This window comes from Podarcis gaigeae (genome assembly GCF_964106915.1).
Source record: "Podarcis gaigeae genome assembly, chromosome: 18".
Taxonomy (NCBI): domain Eukaryota; kingdom Metazoa; phylum Chordata; class Lepidosauria; order Squamata; family Lacertidae; genus Podarcis; species Podarcis gaigeae.
Genome location: NC_139696.1, coordinates 207,197 through 221,288, shown reverse-complemented (window position 1 = coordinate 221,288; position 14,092 = coordinate 207,197). Strand labels below are relative to the sequence as shown.

At 53.9% G+C, this 14,092-nt stretch overlaps 1 protein-coding gene across 1 annotated transcript; it reads right to left on the bottom strand.

Moving 5' to 3' along the window:
* Positions 1-2,816: 2,816 nt before the first annotated feature.
* Positions 2,817-4,722, bottom strand: JUND (JunD proto-oncogene, AP-1 transcription factor subunit). Its single transcript, XM_083720108.1, has one exon. The coding sequence runs from the start codon at positions 4,462-4,464 to the stop codon at positions 3,412-3,414; it is 1,053 nt and encodes a 350-aa protein (XP_083576234.1). The 5' UTR covers positions 4,465-4,722; the 3' UTR covers positions 2,817-3,411.
* Between the last annotated feature and the right edge of the window lie 9,370 nt (positions 4,723-14,092).

The following is a 14,092-nucleotide window of genomic DNA, read 5'->3' as shown; positions in this document are numbered from 1 at the left end:
GTCTGCTCTGAAAATAACTTATCTGGCTCCAGCTCTCTTGGTTGTGGGTCTTCCCTGCTAGCTGCACTCCCTGCTCACAGCCCCCTTAGCAAGAGAGAAAAAGGGGGAAGGTTTTTGCCCACCCTTCCGCTCCCCCAGCCTCAAATGCACATGAAATATTTCTCTCCTTGCCCCCCAGTTCTTTAGCAATCGGACGACAGTCCACATCTGGTTCTGCTATTAAGCTGTGGGGAGTCAAGGTACGCCTGCCTGCGTTACTCAGCTCAGGGAAGTAAACACAGATGTAAACACAGCCCAGTCTGGGACGCCTCTCTTGGCTGAGTCCCAGGGCAAAGCAAACCGGGGAGGCAGAACAGGGGGAGCCTCTTCCGAGTACATCCAGCCGCTGGGCCCTGCAGCTAACTGCTAGCAATCTAGGATACAGACTCGAGGGAGTCGGAAGGGACCCCGAGGGTCATCTAAGTCCAACCCCCCGCAATGCAGAATTTTTTTGCCCAGTGAGACCCTGACATTAGGAGTCTCGAGCTCCTTCCCAGCCCTACTTGGGAGACACCAGGCTTGGACTAGAGATCTTCTGCTGCCGAGCCTCTGCCCCTTTGCGGTGAGTTATGGAGCACTCCATAATGATAAATTTAAGTTTCCAGTCCACTGTGTTTGGAATAAAAGGCTGATTTAAAGAGGAGTCTCTTCTGCAGGCTCTGCCCCTGAGCTCCACCAGTTCCCAGCGGCAGTGCTGCTGTGTAAATTATTGTTATTATTAATTATTATTAGCATTTCCCCCAAAGATTCTAGTCCTCATGGACGTGAGGGGAAGATTTAAATAAGCTGCCGCCTTATGCCAAGAGCACTGAGCTCAGCACAGTCTGTGCTGACAGTGGCTCTCTGGGGCTTCTGGCAGGAAGTGTTTAATTCCCACCTGGAAACGGCAGCAGTTGCAATGCCAAGACATTCTGCATGCAAAGCATGTGTCCTATCCCTGTCCTAAGATACTTCGCCAGAATCGAGATTGTAATGCTTGTGGCTCTAAGTGGAGGGGTAGTTTAATAGCAGCAAGGAAGGTTGGGGTGCAAGTCTGTCCAGTGTGTATCCAGATAACCACCCCTTGACCTCACTTATAGGGTCCAAAGGTCAGAGACCACCCGTACCCCAGCCTTTAATTACAGATAGGTAGCCGTGTTGGTCTGCCATAGTCAAAACAAAAAAATTCCTTCCAGTAGCACTGGAAGGAATTTTTTTGTTTTGACTATGGCAGACCAACACGGCTACCTATCTGTAACTAGAACTATGGAAGGCACCACATTGAGCCGCATAACTTAGTTGGTCTTTAAGGTGCTCCCAGCCTTTAATGTTCCACTAGTCCACAAAAGCCCCCCTTCTCATACACAAAGCCCCCTTCTTAAATTCCCTGCCCAAACGCTGCATCCTATGGGTCTCAGTATGGCTTGAGAGGACGGAAGCTGCCAAAGGGGAAATTGAACAAGAAGCCCAGGAGGAGGCAGGTGAGTGAAGTCAACCCTTAAGATTTATACTAGACCAGCAAGTCTAGTATATCACTTGAACTCAGGACGCAAGGGAGAAACGTGCTAAGAGGAAGGCATGCTTGGCAAACCCTCACCAGGATCAACTCCCACCCGGAAACCTATGTCCTCACTGTGGAAGGACGTGTGGATCCAGAATTGGCCTCCCCAGTCACAGGCTCACTGTTAAAACAGTGTTCATGGAATAAAATCTTACTCGGCTATGAGGGATCGCCAAAGAAGAAGTCTAAATCACTCACAAAATCAAAACCTTTCACTATCAGGTTTTGTCCAAATGCACTTATTTTAAGGCCACCTGTCTGTCTTTTATTTATTGGTACATACAGTAACTATCTCGTCTTTCCCCAAAAGAGCTCAAAGGCCTATTGTTGCCTTCTTCCCATCTACCCCTAACAACAACCCTGTGAGGTAGGTTTAGGGAGGCAGAGACAATGACTCGAGGTCACCCCATCCACCCACCCATTCAGGACTTGATCCCTGGTCTCCCAGGTTCAACACTCTAACCACTACACTATGCTACCTATTCGTAACATTTGAGTTCTCAGAAATTGAATTAATGGGTTTCAAAGGGACACAAATTAGGAAATACTCAAATTTGGAGTCCATACTCCAAAACCCTGACCTTTTGTGCCCTAACTGTTCTGAAATGTTTCCAAGTTGTTTTGTTACAATTGCTTTGAAACTCTCTTACATGGTTTCAGAATTGTTTGCAATAAAGTTGCTTTAAATAGTTTTTCCTTAAACTTTCTCGTGTTTGCCAGGGAAGGCAGGCCGGAAAAACAAATAGCCACCCCGAGAACCTTAAAATTACCGCTAAGCTGAATTTGAAGCTGAAACCTACCCCCAACCTAGCCAGATGGGCAGGGTATAACTAACAAATTATTATTATTATTATTATTATTATTATTATTATTATTATTATTATACTGACCCAGAGCAACTAAACTGCTGGGCTTTTCAGAGGTCCTGAAATCTATCCCACATAACCAACATCTCCCCCAAAATACACACACTCCCCCTGCCCAAGGCTGTATCAAGGGGTTCAGTGCCCAGCCTGGGCACCAGAGGGCGATGGCACCCCACAATTTGGGGCTCAGGAGCCTCAGCTCAAAATTGACTCTGCAAGGCCAGCCTTTGCCAACCGGGTGCCCTCCAGATGTTTGCCTCGCCAGCCGAGGGCCAGAAACATCTGGGAGGCTGCTTCTGGAGATAAAAGCTCCAACCAACCTCCCCGATACCACACACTCCCACGCAATAATAAGCCAAACAGACAGTCTCTTTTTTTCCAAACTCCTGCACAGGGTTTTACTGCACAATGGAATGTGATGATAGATAAAGAGATAGGATATAATGGCAAACCTCCCCCCCCCCCCCGAAAAACCGCAAGAAAAGAGGGGCATATTAAACATAAATATGGCGGGAGGAAAGACATGATCTCTGGGGAGGAGGGGGGGAGAGTGGAAGGCAGAGTCACATCTGGGCACGCTGCGTTTGGAGGGGGTGGGGAAAGAGGGGCAAAGTCCGGGGGGGTGAGACTGGGTAATGGCAGCTGCGCTGGGTGGGAGCTTCCAAAAGCAGCCCCCTCCCCAAAATCCTGCGCCCCTTTCCAAGTTTTAAAAAACGTCTCAAGTCCTCTGTGCGAGCGCGGCCCCAAAAGAAGTCTTGGAGAGCGGGGGACCCCCCCCCCCTTCGGCGTCCGCGGCCATCCACCTTTGCATTGTCCGACGTGGGGGGGGGGTCCGCGCGGAAGAGGAGCCGGGGTCCGGAGAGGGGAGGCCGCATCCCCCCCCCCAAAGCCCTCCACCCCGCGCATCGTCCTCCTCCCCCCGTCTCCTGCGCCTGTTCCGGCTGGCGGTGCGCCCCGTCGAGGCGCTCAGTAGGCGGGCACCTGGTGGGGCTGCTGGGCGGCCGTCTGGGGCAGGAGCTGGCAGCCGCTGTTGACGTGGCTGAGCACCTTCTGCTTGAGCTGCGCCACCTGCTCGCGGAGCAGGTTGGCCGTCGAGGCCAGCTCCGTGTTCTGGCTCTTGAGGCTCTTCACCTTCTCCTCCAGGCGCGAGATGCGCTCCAGCTTCCGCCGGCGGCACTTGGAGGCGGCGATGCGGTTGCGCAGCCGCTTGCGCTCCGCCTTGATGCGCTCCTGCGTGTCCATGTCGATGGGCGACAAGGGCGGGCTGTCGCCGAAGCTGGCCACCTCGGGCACCGTCTGCGGCTCGTCCTTCAGCGGCGCGGGCGGCGGCGGGGGGGGCAGGCGCGAGGGCGCCGGGAAGGGGCTCCCGTCCGTCGGGTAGCCCCCGGCCGCGCCGGCGAAGGGGCTGAGGTTGGCGTAGATGGGGGGCTCCTGCGGGCCGTGCTGCTGCGAGGCCGGGGCCAGGCTGGCGGCCGAGGGCAGCTCGCCCCCGACGGGGCCCCCGCCGCCGCCTCCCAGCTGGTTCTGGTTGTGCAGGTCCTCCAGCGCCTTGACGAAGCCGGCGGCGAACTCCTGCTCGTCGGGGGCGCCGCCTCCTCCTCCTCCTCCTCCGCCGCCGCCTTTGGGGAAGTGGAACTGGGCGCCGCCGCTGGTCGGCGTGGTGGTCACCAAGCCGTTGGACTGGATGATCAGGCGCTCCAGCTCGGGCGACGCCAGCTTGAGTAGGCCCAGGTCCGGCGAGCTGAGCAGCGCCGCGCCGTCGGGGGCGCCGCTGGGGGGCGGCTGCTGCTGCTGCTGCTGCGGGTGCGGGTGCGGGTGGGGGCCGCCCCCGCCGTGGCTCTTCCCGGCCGCGCCCGGGTCGAGCGCCAGGGAGAGCCCGTCCTTCTTCATCATGCTGGAGCCGTCGGGGAAGGCGCCGCCGGGGCGCGCCGCCGAGGGAGAAAGGGCCGCCGCCGCCGCCGCCGCCGACGAGGCCGCCAAGGCGATCAACACGTCGTCATGGTAGAAAGGAATTTCCATCCTCCTCCTCCTCCTCCTCCTCCTCTCCCCCGCCGGCTGCGGAGGGAGGCAGGCAGGCAGGCAGGCGGCCGGATCGCGCCCGCCTCCCCTGCGACGACGGGCTGGCGCGCAAGCGGCGCTTGGCGCAAGGGCTCCTCCGGCGGCTGGGGCAGATCGGGGCTCCGCGCGCCCCCCAGGCGACGGCGACGACCCTCCCCCCGCCCCCTCTCCCGACGGCGCCTCGCTCCTCCGCCTCCCCCCGCGCGCCTCGCTCGCTCTCTAATGCGCCGGCCAGCGCGCGCGCCCCCCCTATATAGCCTCCGCCGGCCGCTATGAGCTCACCGCCGACGCCTCCCATTGGCTGGAGATGACGTCTGAAGGGGAGGGCTGCTCGGCGCCGGGACACGCCCCCGGGCGCGCCCCCGCCCCGTCGCCAGGCGACCCGCGCCGTCAACTGCGCACAACAGCGCGCGGCCTCTTGGGCTGATGTCATCGCCGGGCTGGCCGCCGGGGGCGCGCCAAGAGGAAGGGGGCGCAGACGGGGCAGCGCCGCGCGAGGGCCGCCACTGAATCCAGTTTGCATTGAATCCGGTTTGCAATCCAGATTGCATTGGATCCAGTTGGGAAGGGGGCTCGCTGCGCCCATTCTGTCTGTTCCCAAACTTCTGCGCCACACTTGGGGAATAAAAATCTGCCCGCGCCACACCCATTCTCAAAATCATTATTATGGATAAGAAATACATTGGAAAAGAAAAAGGAGCAGTTTCTAGCTCTTGCTGGATTTATAATGTAGACCACAACTGCGTCGTAAAAGGGCCATTCGGAAAGTATAAAACAATGCAGTTCATTGGGACATCATTTCCAAAATAAAATTATAAACGAGCCTCTTACATATGTGCCTTAAGTATACAAGCTGAGTGAGAAGTGTGAGCTCCCCGTATCACTTGAAGCTCTCATTTTGAAGATAATAGTAAGAATAATAATATTTATTTATACCCTGCCCATCTGATCTGGCTGGGTTTCCCCAGCCAACAGAATATTAAAAAAACCACTAAAACATCAAACATTAAAAACTTCCCTAAACAGGGCTGCCTTCAGATGTCTTCTAAAAGTCAGGTAGTTGTTTATTTCCGTATTTTGCAAATAAAATAGAATTATTTAGATACTATGCTATGCTACACTGCCGCCCCACAGCCAGCCTGGACCTGGGGGAAACCTCATCTCAGACTCCCCCACCCCAACTTCTCCAGAAGCGCCAGGCAGGAAAGTCCGACCCCACCTCAGCCGGCATCTTGGGAGGAAAAGACCGCTTTGCCTGTGGGATAGGAGTCCCTAAGGCGGTTGGATGGCGCCTTGTCTGTCTTCTTTCGGCAACTCCTTCTGGGGACCAAGGTCTTGCTCTGCCTTCCTTTGGACCCCATCAGTGGGGCAGAGAAGAGGGTCTTGCCGTCCGAGCAGCTCAGGACCCCCAGAAACACTACCCAGGCTTGCGCTAACGCAGTAGTTTGACTTCACCCTCGGAAGCGCACTCCATTGTCTCTTGAGACAGATGTGTGCTGACAACAACTATATCGCACCTTTTCCTTTAAGGTACTGTATTTTTCCGTGTATAAAACTATATCCCCCCCCCCTAATTTTTTTAAGTTTGTAATTGGCAGCCGTCTTATACACGGAATGTTGCAATTATTTATTTCTTAATTTGGGGCTCCAAAAATAGGGGTTGTCTTATACATGGTCTTATACACAGAAAAATACAGTATTTATTTATCTGAAATTGCTTTTATACATGCAACGGATGGGCACCGATTGCTTAGGCCCGTGAATGTCAATGTCACTCCTCTGAGTAGGCTCTGCCCGAGCCACAGCCTTTCGGTATTTACACGTTTTGGTGCACTTTGCAGGGAGCGGAGATGTAAAAAAGAACGAGTGGCCTCCTTAAAATGGTGCAAAAACGAAATAAACGGTAGCGCAGCAGGGAAACAATGGCCGTGAAAGGTCAGGGAAGAGTTGGAGAAAGCCAGTGTCCTTAGAGAAAGCTCAACAAGGGGTTACTCAGAGCATCAGGATAAGCCCCCCCCCCTTGGCGCCTCTCTTTCTCCCCCCTCCCCTCCTGGAAGCCTATCAGGGCCTGCAGCAGAGAGGGAGGGGCTCCCCAGGGAGGGCTGGGGCGATGGGAGGGGGAGGGGGCTAACCCAAAGCAGATGTGCAGCGCTTGGCCCCTTTGAGGGGAGGGAGACCCTGCCCAGAGCAGCCTCTCCCGCCTTCTGGATTCATCAGGCGAGAAAAGCCTGCCAGCAATCAGAGCTGCCCCTGTTGGGTTGCGGCCTGCTGCTTGCTCCACAAACCCCTGCAGAGGCAGGGGATCAAAGGGAAGTCAGGCTGGGCTGGATTAGCCGCCCTTCCTCCATCTGGCGCCCTGCGTACTTCCCATCAGAGCCCGGGCGCCCGGCCACCTTTTACGCCACAGCTCCCATCACAGAACAGAATCACAGAACTGAAGGGACCTCCAGAGTCATCTAGTCCAACCCCAGCGATGCAAAAATAAAATAAAATCCATGTTCAGTGCTTTCTTTTCTGGGGGCGACGCAGGGGTACGCATACCCCTCAACATTTTGTGAATCTTTGTACTTTTGTCCATTTACTGTTTTGATTCCCCCCGACTTGAACTATAAAATGGTGATTTTCTTGAGTCAAAAATGAGAAATTTTAAAAGAAAGAAAAAAACACTGTCCATGTGATTTGAATCTTCACTCAGCCAGAGAGCTCACCAGGTGCGCTTTGGGCCAGTCCCTGTTTCGAACCAGACTTACATCATAGGAGCCGACACAACACAAAACACGGTTGCTGCAAATAGGTTTTATTTCATTTGTTTTTTATCTTATACTGTATTTTGGAAATGTACATCCAGGTTTTTTCCCTTTTAATTTTTTTGGGCCCCCGCAAGAGAGTGGGGCCCTAAACTAGAGCTTGTTGAGCTTAGACGTCAATCCGGCCCTGGCTGCCATTTTTCTACGCTGGAGAAATCCCACAGGGAGTCACAGGGCAAAGCTCATTTCGGGGTCAGGAAGCCTGGAAAAGGATGTTTTCATTCTTCGTGCCGTTGCAGAAAGGAAGGCGGGAGAGAGAGAAAAGGGGAAATGGGCACATTTGGCGACTGATCCCTCCCCTTTCCTGCCTCTCCTGGCAAAGGGCTTCCTGTTGCCCCCCACCCTCTGGGGAAACGGGCCCAGCAGGAACCCCCCCCAATCCCCCCCCAAATCTGAACCCAAGAAAGTTGCCAGAGATGGAAAGAAGGGCTGACAAAGATGATGGACTACGCCGAAAGGGCAAAAAGGACCGGGAAAATCAGAAACCAGGAAGGAATAAATTTCACAATTTATTTAAGAGAACACTGTAAACAATTAAAAACTTTGGCAGGATTTGAGTAAAATCTTAAAAACTTAGGTAAAAATGGACTATTTTAAAAAAATAGAGAAATTACGTGATGCAGTAGGAAAACTTGGATTATGGGGGGAGTCCGGGGATTCGGGGAATCCTAAATGTTGATGATTATGACTGATGTTTCAATCCAAATGTAGAATGTATGTATGATAGACTGCCTCTGATGCTGGAGAAAGAACACAACCATTGCAGCTGTTAGCTGATGACAGGCTTGTCCTTCCTTGTGATCCTAGGCTTGTCCTTCCCTACGAACTTAGGCTTGTCCTTCCCTACAAGGTGACCCAATCCCCCTCCGAAACCCGCCAGGCTATCAGCCCAGCCCTGCATCTCTTTGGGGGAGCCCCTCACATTTCCCTCTCCTTGTCATCTTTCCTTTTTTGCCGCATCTTCCCTCCTCCGGCTGCGACTTGGCAGGGGAGAGGAGCTGGCGGATGGCTAGGGCTGCTGCGTAAGAAAAACTATTTACACCAGGGGAGAGATTTAAATCGAAAGCAGCGCCAGCAGCGGCCTCTGTGGCGTAGCAGGTTTTTTAAGCAGCTCGGCTTGGGTGCCTGTTAATCTTGGCCTGGTGCGGAGCGCTGAATCACCAGCTTGGCCCATAAATATATTTGCATGCTAGCTGGGAGGGAAGGCAGGCCTGCAGGAGCAGCTGGGAGGGGTGTGGGCTGCTAGCTATGAGCCTGGCCCCCCCTTGGCTCCCCATTGAGGTCACCAGGGCCTCTGAGCCAAAAGGCTCTGGTGTGCGGCCGGCCTTAACCCTTTGTGAGCCAGAGAGAAAGCAAACAAACACACAGAGCTTCAGATCTCTTGCCTTTCTTTTTTAAAAAAATCCTTCCCCCTTTTCTTCCTAATGCAACCCTAATGTCTCAACAAATGAAACTGATCTGTAGAAAATGCAGCTGGAAAAAAGAGACAGTGCACATACGTCTAAGCTAAACAGGCTCTAGCTTAGGGCCCCACTCCCTTGGGGCCCCCCAAAAATTTAAAGGCAAAAAACCCCTGGATGTACATTTCTAAAATATAAGATAAAAAATGAATAAAATAAAACCTACATACAGCAACAGTGTTTTGTGTTGTGTAGGCTCCTGTTTGTTATGTGCAAATGGCTTGAGATACCTATTCGGTCCATAAATTACCATATAGCATATATTTAACATAAAAAACAGCTACAGTTTGTTGTTGACAAAGAACAGCTGGACATAGAAAGGGCCCCATTACCTTCAGGAGCTGAGGGCCGCATCAAACCTAAATCCGGCCCTGCACATACTTTTGTAAACCAAGAAATCTTTAATAATAAAAGGGGGGATCCACAATGAGGTGGTCAGTTAAGCAGATGAAAACATTGGCAGGATTTTAATCTCATTTGCAGTGTAATACTACGGACAAGATGGGTAGACATAAAATACAGATGTTTTATTACCCTCACATCAACCCTGTGAGGTGGGCTGGGCTGAGAGGCGGTGACTGGTCCGGGTCTCTCTCCTGGGTCCTTGTCCCGCATGCTAACCACTGCTCCACACGGGATTTTGCAAGGATTTTGTGCATGTTACCAGCTGCTGTTCCACCCCAGTCTGCAAAAGACAGTCTTACAAAGCTCAGAGGTGCCCTTGGTGTAAGCGCAGAGGCACTCTTGTCAGGGCCATTGCCGCAGGCCAGTCTGCAGATTGAGTCAAAGCAGGAGGGACATTTCCCCTTTTTAAAAGTCAGCAATGCCTGAGGGGCAGGAAGGGAAAAGATAAAGAGGCGAGCCTGACATTCCTCCCCCTAACAGTCCTCCTGTGTCTTTGAAAGCCGGGCGACAGGCAGATATTCAAAGGGTGCAGTTCTTGCCTATCCACCATGCTGGGGAAAAACTTCGCCTGGTAGACTTATTCCTTGCTGTTGTTGTTTCACAAATGCCTCAAGGGCATCGCAGCCTGAAGTTGTCAGAGGTCTACACAATATAAAAATAAGGTGGAATGAGTCAACATGATTACGGTATTTTCCCCTGTATAAGACTATATTTCCCCCCAAATTTTTTGAGTTAAAAATTAGGGGTGGTCTTATACATGGAAGGGACGCAGGTGGCGCTGTGGGTTAAAGCCTCAGCGCCTAGGACTTGCCGATTGAAAGGTCGGCGGTTCGAATCCCCACGGCGGGGTGCGCTCCCGCTGCTCGGTCCCAGCGCCTGCCAACCTAGCAGTTCGAAAGCACCTCCGGGTGCAAGTAGATAAATAGGGACCGCTTAGCAGCGGGAAGGTAAACGGCGTTTCCGTGTGCGGCTCTGGCTCGCCAGAGCAGCGATGTCACGCTGGCCACGTGACCCGGAAGTGTCTCCGGACAGCGCTGGCCCCTGGCCTCTTGAGTGAGATGGGCGCACAACCCCAGAGTCTGTCAAGACTGGCCCGTTCGGGCAGGGGTACCTTTACCTTTACCTATACATGGAATGTTGCAATTATTTGTTTCTTAATTTTGGGCTCCAAAAATAGGGGTTGTCTTATACATGGGGTGTCTTATACACAGAAAAATACAGTATTTTTTTTTTTTTAAGTAGAAAGATCATTTCTACGTACTTTTACATCCTGGCACAGCCAGGCCAGAGGTGTATAAAGAGGGTGGCAAAAAACAAGGAGATGGAATCCAACAGGTGAAGCATTCAGCAGAGACTTCACCTGATGAACTTCTGCAAACTTAAAAAAGAAGAATAAAGTAGAGGAGATTACAAATTGGAAGGGGGCCCGAAGAGGGAAGGATCCTGCGACTCAGCTGGGGAGGGGTGGGAGATGTTCTGTTTTTGCTCTATTATTTCTCATCTTCCCAGTTTAATGGAAAAAGAGAAATGACAAACGAAAGCGAGGCGACCGGGCAGGAAGGGGTTAAGGCGGCTGGGCGCGCGTCACGGGCGAGGGGGTGGGGGAGCGCGTCAGCAGTGACGTCAGGGGCCGGGCTGGTGCGGGGGAGGCGCGCAAGGGAAAGTGTCCTCCCCCGCCCACTTAGCATCGCCCCTTCCTCATTTGAAAGCCCCTTTCATTTCGGTTTCCTCCGCCTTTGGCATTTCGAGACTCCCGAGTAAACCCATCCAGCCCCAATGGACGGGGCTCACTTAGGCCCCCTTAAATTTGCAATGGGCTTCCTCTGGAGTAGCGCTTGATTGGAGGCATTAGCAAATTATTACAGATCAGTGCTTTTTTCCCTAAAAAAATATGGGTCCTCTCATTTTGACTCAAGAAAATCACCATTTTATAGTTCAAATCGGGGAAAATAAAAACAGTAAATGGATGAAAGATTCACAAAAGGTTTAGGGGTCTGCGTACCCCCAGAAAAAAAAGGCATTTTCCATCTTAGCCAATTATTATTATTATTACTGATTGCATTTATATATCCCTTTCTTCTCCCCGGCGAGTTTCCCCCCTCCTCCTTTAATCCCCACCCCAGCCTTGTTGGGTCTCTTCCAGTCCCAGCCCAACACTACTCGCCCTGCAGTCCTCAAAAGCCTTTTTCTTTGGGCATAATCTTAAAATAAGAACAATCCTGCAATAGCTTTTCCAGGGGGCGTGTGATGGCAGTGGGCGGGGCAACCATTCAAAACATTGCCTTTGGGACACTTCAGGTTTGTTTCTGGCCCCATTGGCGCAGAGCCCCTCGCTGTCCTCAGGCGGGCAAGCAAAGGGGGCTGGAAAAGATGTCCCTTGGGGGTCCCTTCCAACTCTGCAATTCCACGGGGCATGAGCAGAGCGCAAGGGCAGCCCGTTTGCAGCCAAGGAGAAGATGCGAAGGAGGGCTGGCGAGGCGGGTGGCCTGCGAGAGGGAAATTGGGGGGGGGACTTTTGGCCTCCCCACCCCTTTGCTGTGTTGGGGGGCAGGTCCCTCCCTTCTCAAAAGTGGGGGCCCTGCAGTTGTGCCCCCAAAGCCCTGCCCTCGCTGGCTGCCCCCTGCCATCCCAGGGGGCTCCTCGCCCAGGCAGGAGCAAAGAGACCTGGCCTGCCCTCTGCCAGCCTCACCCCCTGCCAGCAGGGCAGGAACGCCCCACGGCTGGGTGGGGGCGAGAGATTGGATCGCAGTGGGGCTGGCTGGCTGGCCGGCCGGTCTGCAGCAGCAGCAGCAGCAGCAGCAGAAACTGGCTTGTATCCCAAGCAGCACACGCCCAGGTTGGAGGGAGGGAAAATCCAGGCGCCAGATGGAAAAGAGGCCTGTGCCCACCCCAGGGCGAGAGCGGAGGGCAAACCCTCCTTGTGGTTTCACATGTCACTTGTGAATGCCACCAGGGTAAGGGAAGCTGGCTTGGAAATGGATTTATTATTATTCCCCCTGAGATCTCCTCTCTCCTCTCAGTCCCCTCCTTCTGAGGCTAAACATCCCCAGCTCCTTCGACCGTTCCTCATCAGGCTTCCAGACCCTGGACCATCTCGGTCTCCCTCCTCTGCCCACCTTCCAGCTTCTCAACATCCTCCTTAAATTGTGGTACCCAGAATTGGACACAGGACTGACCAAGGAAGCAGCTGGCGCCTCTCCTCAGATGGGGGAAGGAGAAACCTTCATCCCTCGGCTGTTGCTGAACTCCCAGCATGTGTGGAAGCAACACTCGGAGGGTCACAGGTGTCCCCCACAGGCCTCCTGTTTTGGGAAGAATTTGCCTGTTGTGGATCACATTTTGGCTTTTGTGAGCAGGCGCCTTGGGCAGCTTTGCTGGGCTCCCAGGAGTTCTCAATTTGCAGAGAGAATGGGGAAGGGAGGGAACCCCAGTCGCCAAAGATGAAGGCGAGGTTTGCTCAAGGCCGTGAGTCTGGGCGGGGCGCCTCGGGTGTTCTCCTCTGGGTCCTCCTTTGCTCCCTCCGCAGAAACCTTTCCCCTTGCAAATCAGATTGGAAACCCTCCCCCTTATGGGTCTGGCAGGCCTCCTCCCAGTGAGGGTCTCTTGCAGGGGGTGCCCTCCTGTGGGGCATAAGGAGGGCGGCACACCCAGTGCAGCCCCAGCCAGAGCCAAGGAGTCCCAGCTTCTAATTTGAGCTCTTTCCAAAGCCCTGCCCACGTTCCATGCAAGACTCCGTCAACCCCGTAATTAGTGGGACGGGACAGGTTTTGCGGCCGGACCGACTGGTTCAGACTTTCCGTGTTGATGAGACGCTCCTTCTTCGGATTCCGAACCATCATATCTACGTAGCTTGTGAACTGAAAGGTGACTTTCCTCCACCACAGGCCCCCAACCTAGAAGGGGTCCTCTCTGCCAGACCCTCCAGGTGTCCCCATTTTCCAGGGCAGTCCTGGATTTACAGGAGCCTTCCCGGTTCCTCATTTGATCCTGTTTTTCCTTAGGACGCCCCTGTTTTCACTGGAGAAAGGTTGGAGGTATAGGTTTGTCGTCAGCAAAGGTGCTGGATGCGATCCTCCTGCCCAAGGCACAGCAAAGTGGAGAAGATCCATAACTGGGGGAACCCAATTTTGGCCTCACACAGGGCACACCGTATTATGAAAGATGACCAAAGTCCGTCTGTCCCCCGTTAGCAATATGTTTTGGGAAAGCTCTCTGTGCATGCTCAGAGGCATGCGCCTTCGTTGTCGCACACTGCATTCAGCCAAAGGGGACAAACGGCCGTGCTTTAGAAATGATTGAAGCAATGGCAACTCTCGCACACAGAACAACTCGAGGCTCCCAGCAGAGAGCCTGGGCCAGGCTTGGGTGGCACTGCGATGGCAGCATTGTCCCTGCGCGGTCAAAGCTAGCTCTGATTCCCAGCGCCCTCAAACTACAGTTCCCAGGATGCGTGGCTGGGCTGTGTGTGTGTGTGGTTCTGCTCAATTTGGTCGCAGCCCCTGAAAAAGCCTTCAGCTGGGTGCCTCCCCACCCAGGGGAGCCTCTCCCCCTTTCACCTGGCCTGGATCTGGCCCCCTCTTCTGGGGTTGCCCCCCCATCTCTTTCCCAGCGGAGGAGGCTGCAAAATTAAAAGCAGCCTTCCAGGGCTTTCTAATCCATCCCAGGCCTCTCTCTGCTTTGGCGCTGTCCCAGGAGGGGGGAGCGAGGGAGAGCAGCCCTTCCCGGCTAGGGACGCAGCCAGAGCCGGCCTTGGCCTAACCCTGCTGGAGACTGCAGAGGCACCTGGCAATTAAAGAAGGGGGGGGCGAAGCACACGCAGCTCAGGCGCTCCCTCTCCGCTGCCCCCAGGTGCCCTTGGAAACCAGGGAAGGTGTCCTAGGCAACCGCAGGTTGTGACGCTGGGGCTTCACGCAGGTT

What these genes read in the sequence shown, in the direction of transcription:
- JUND (XM_083720108.1), bottom strand. Translation starts at nt 4,464, where the DNA reads ATGGAAATTCCTTTCTACCATGACGACGTGTTGATCGCCTTGGCGGCC.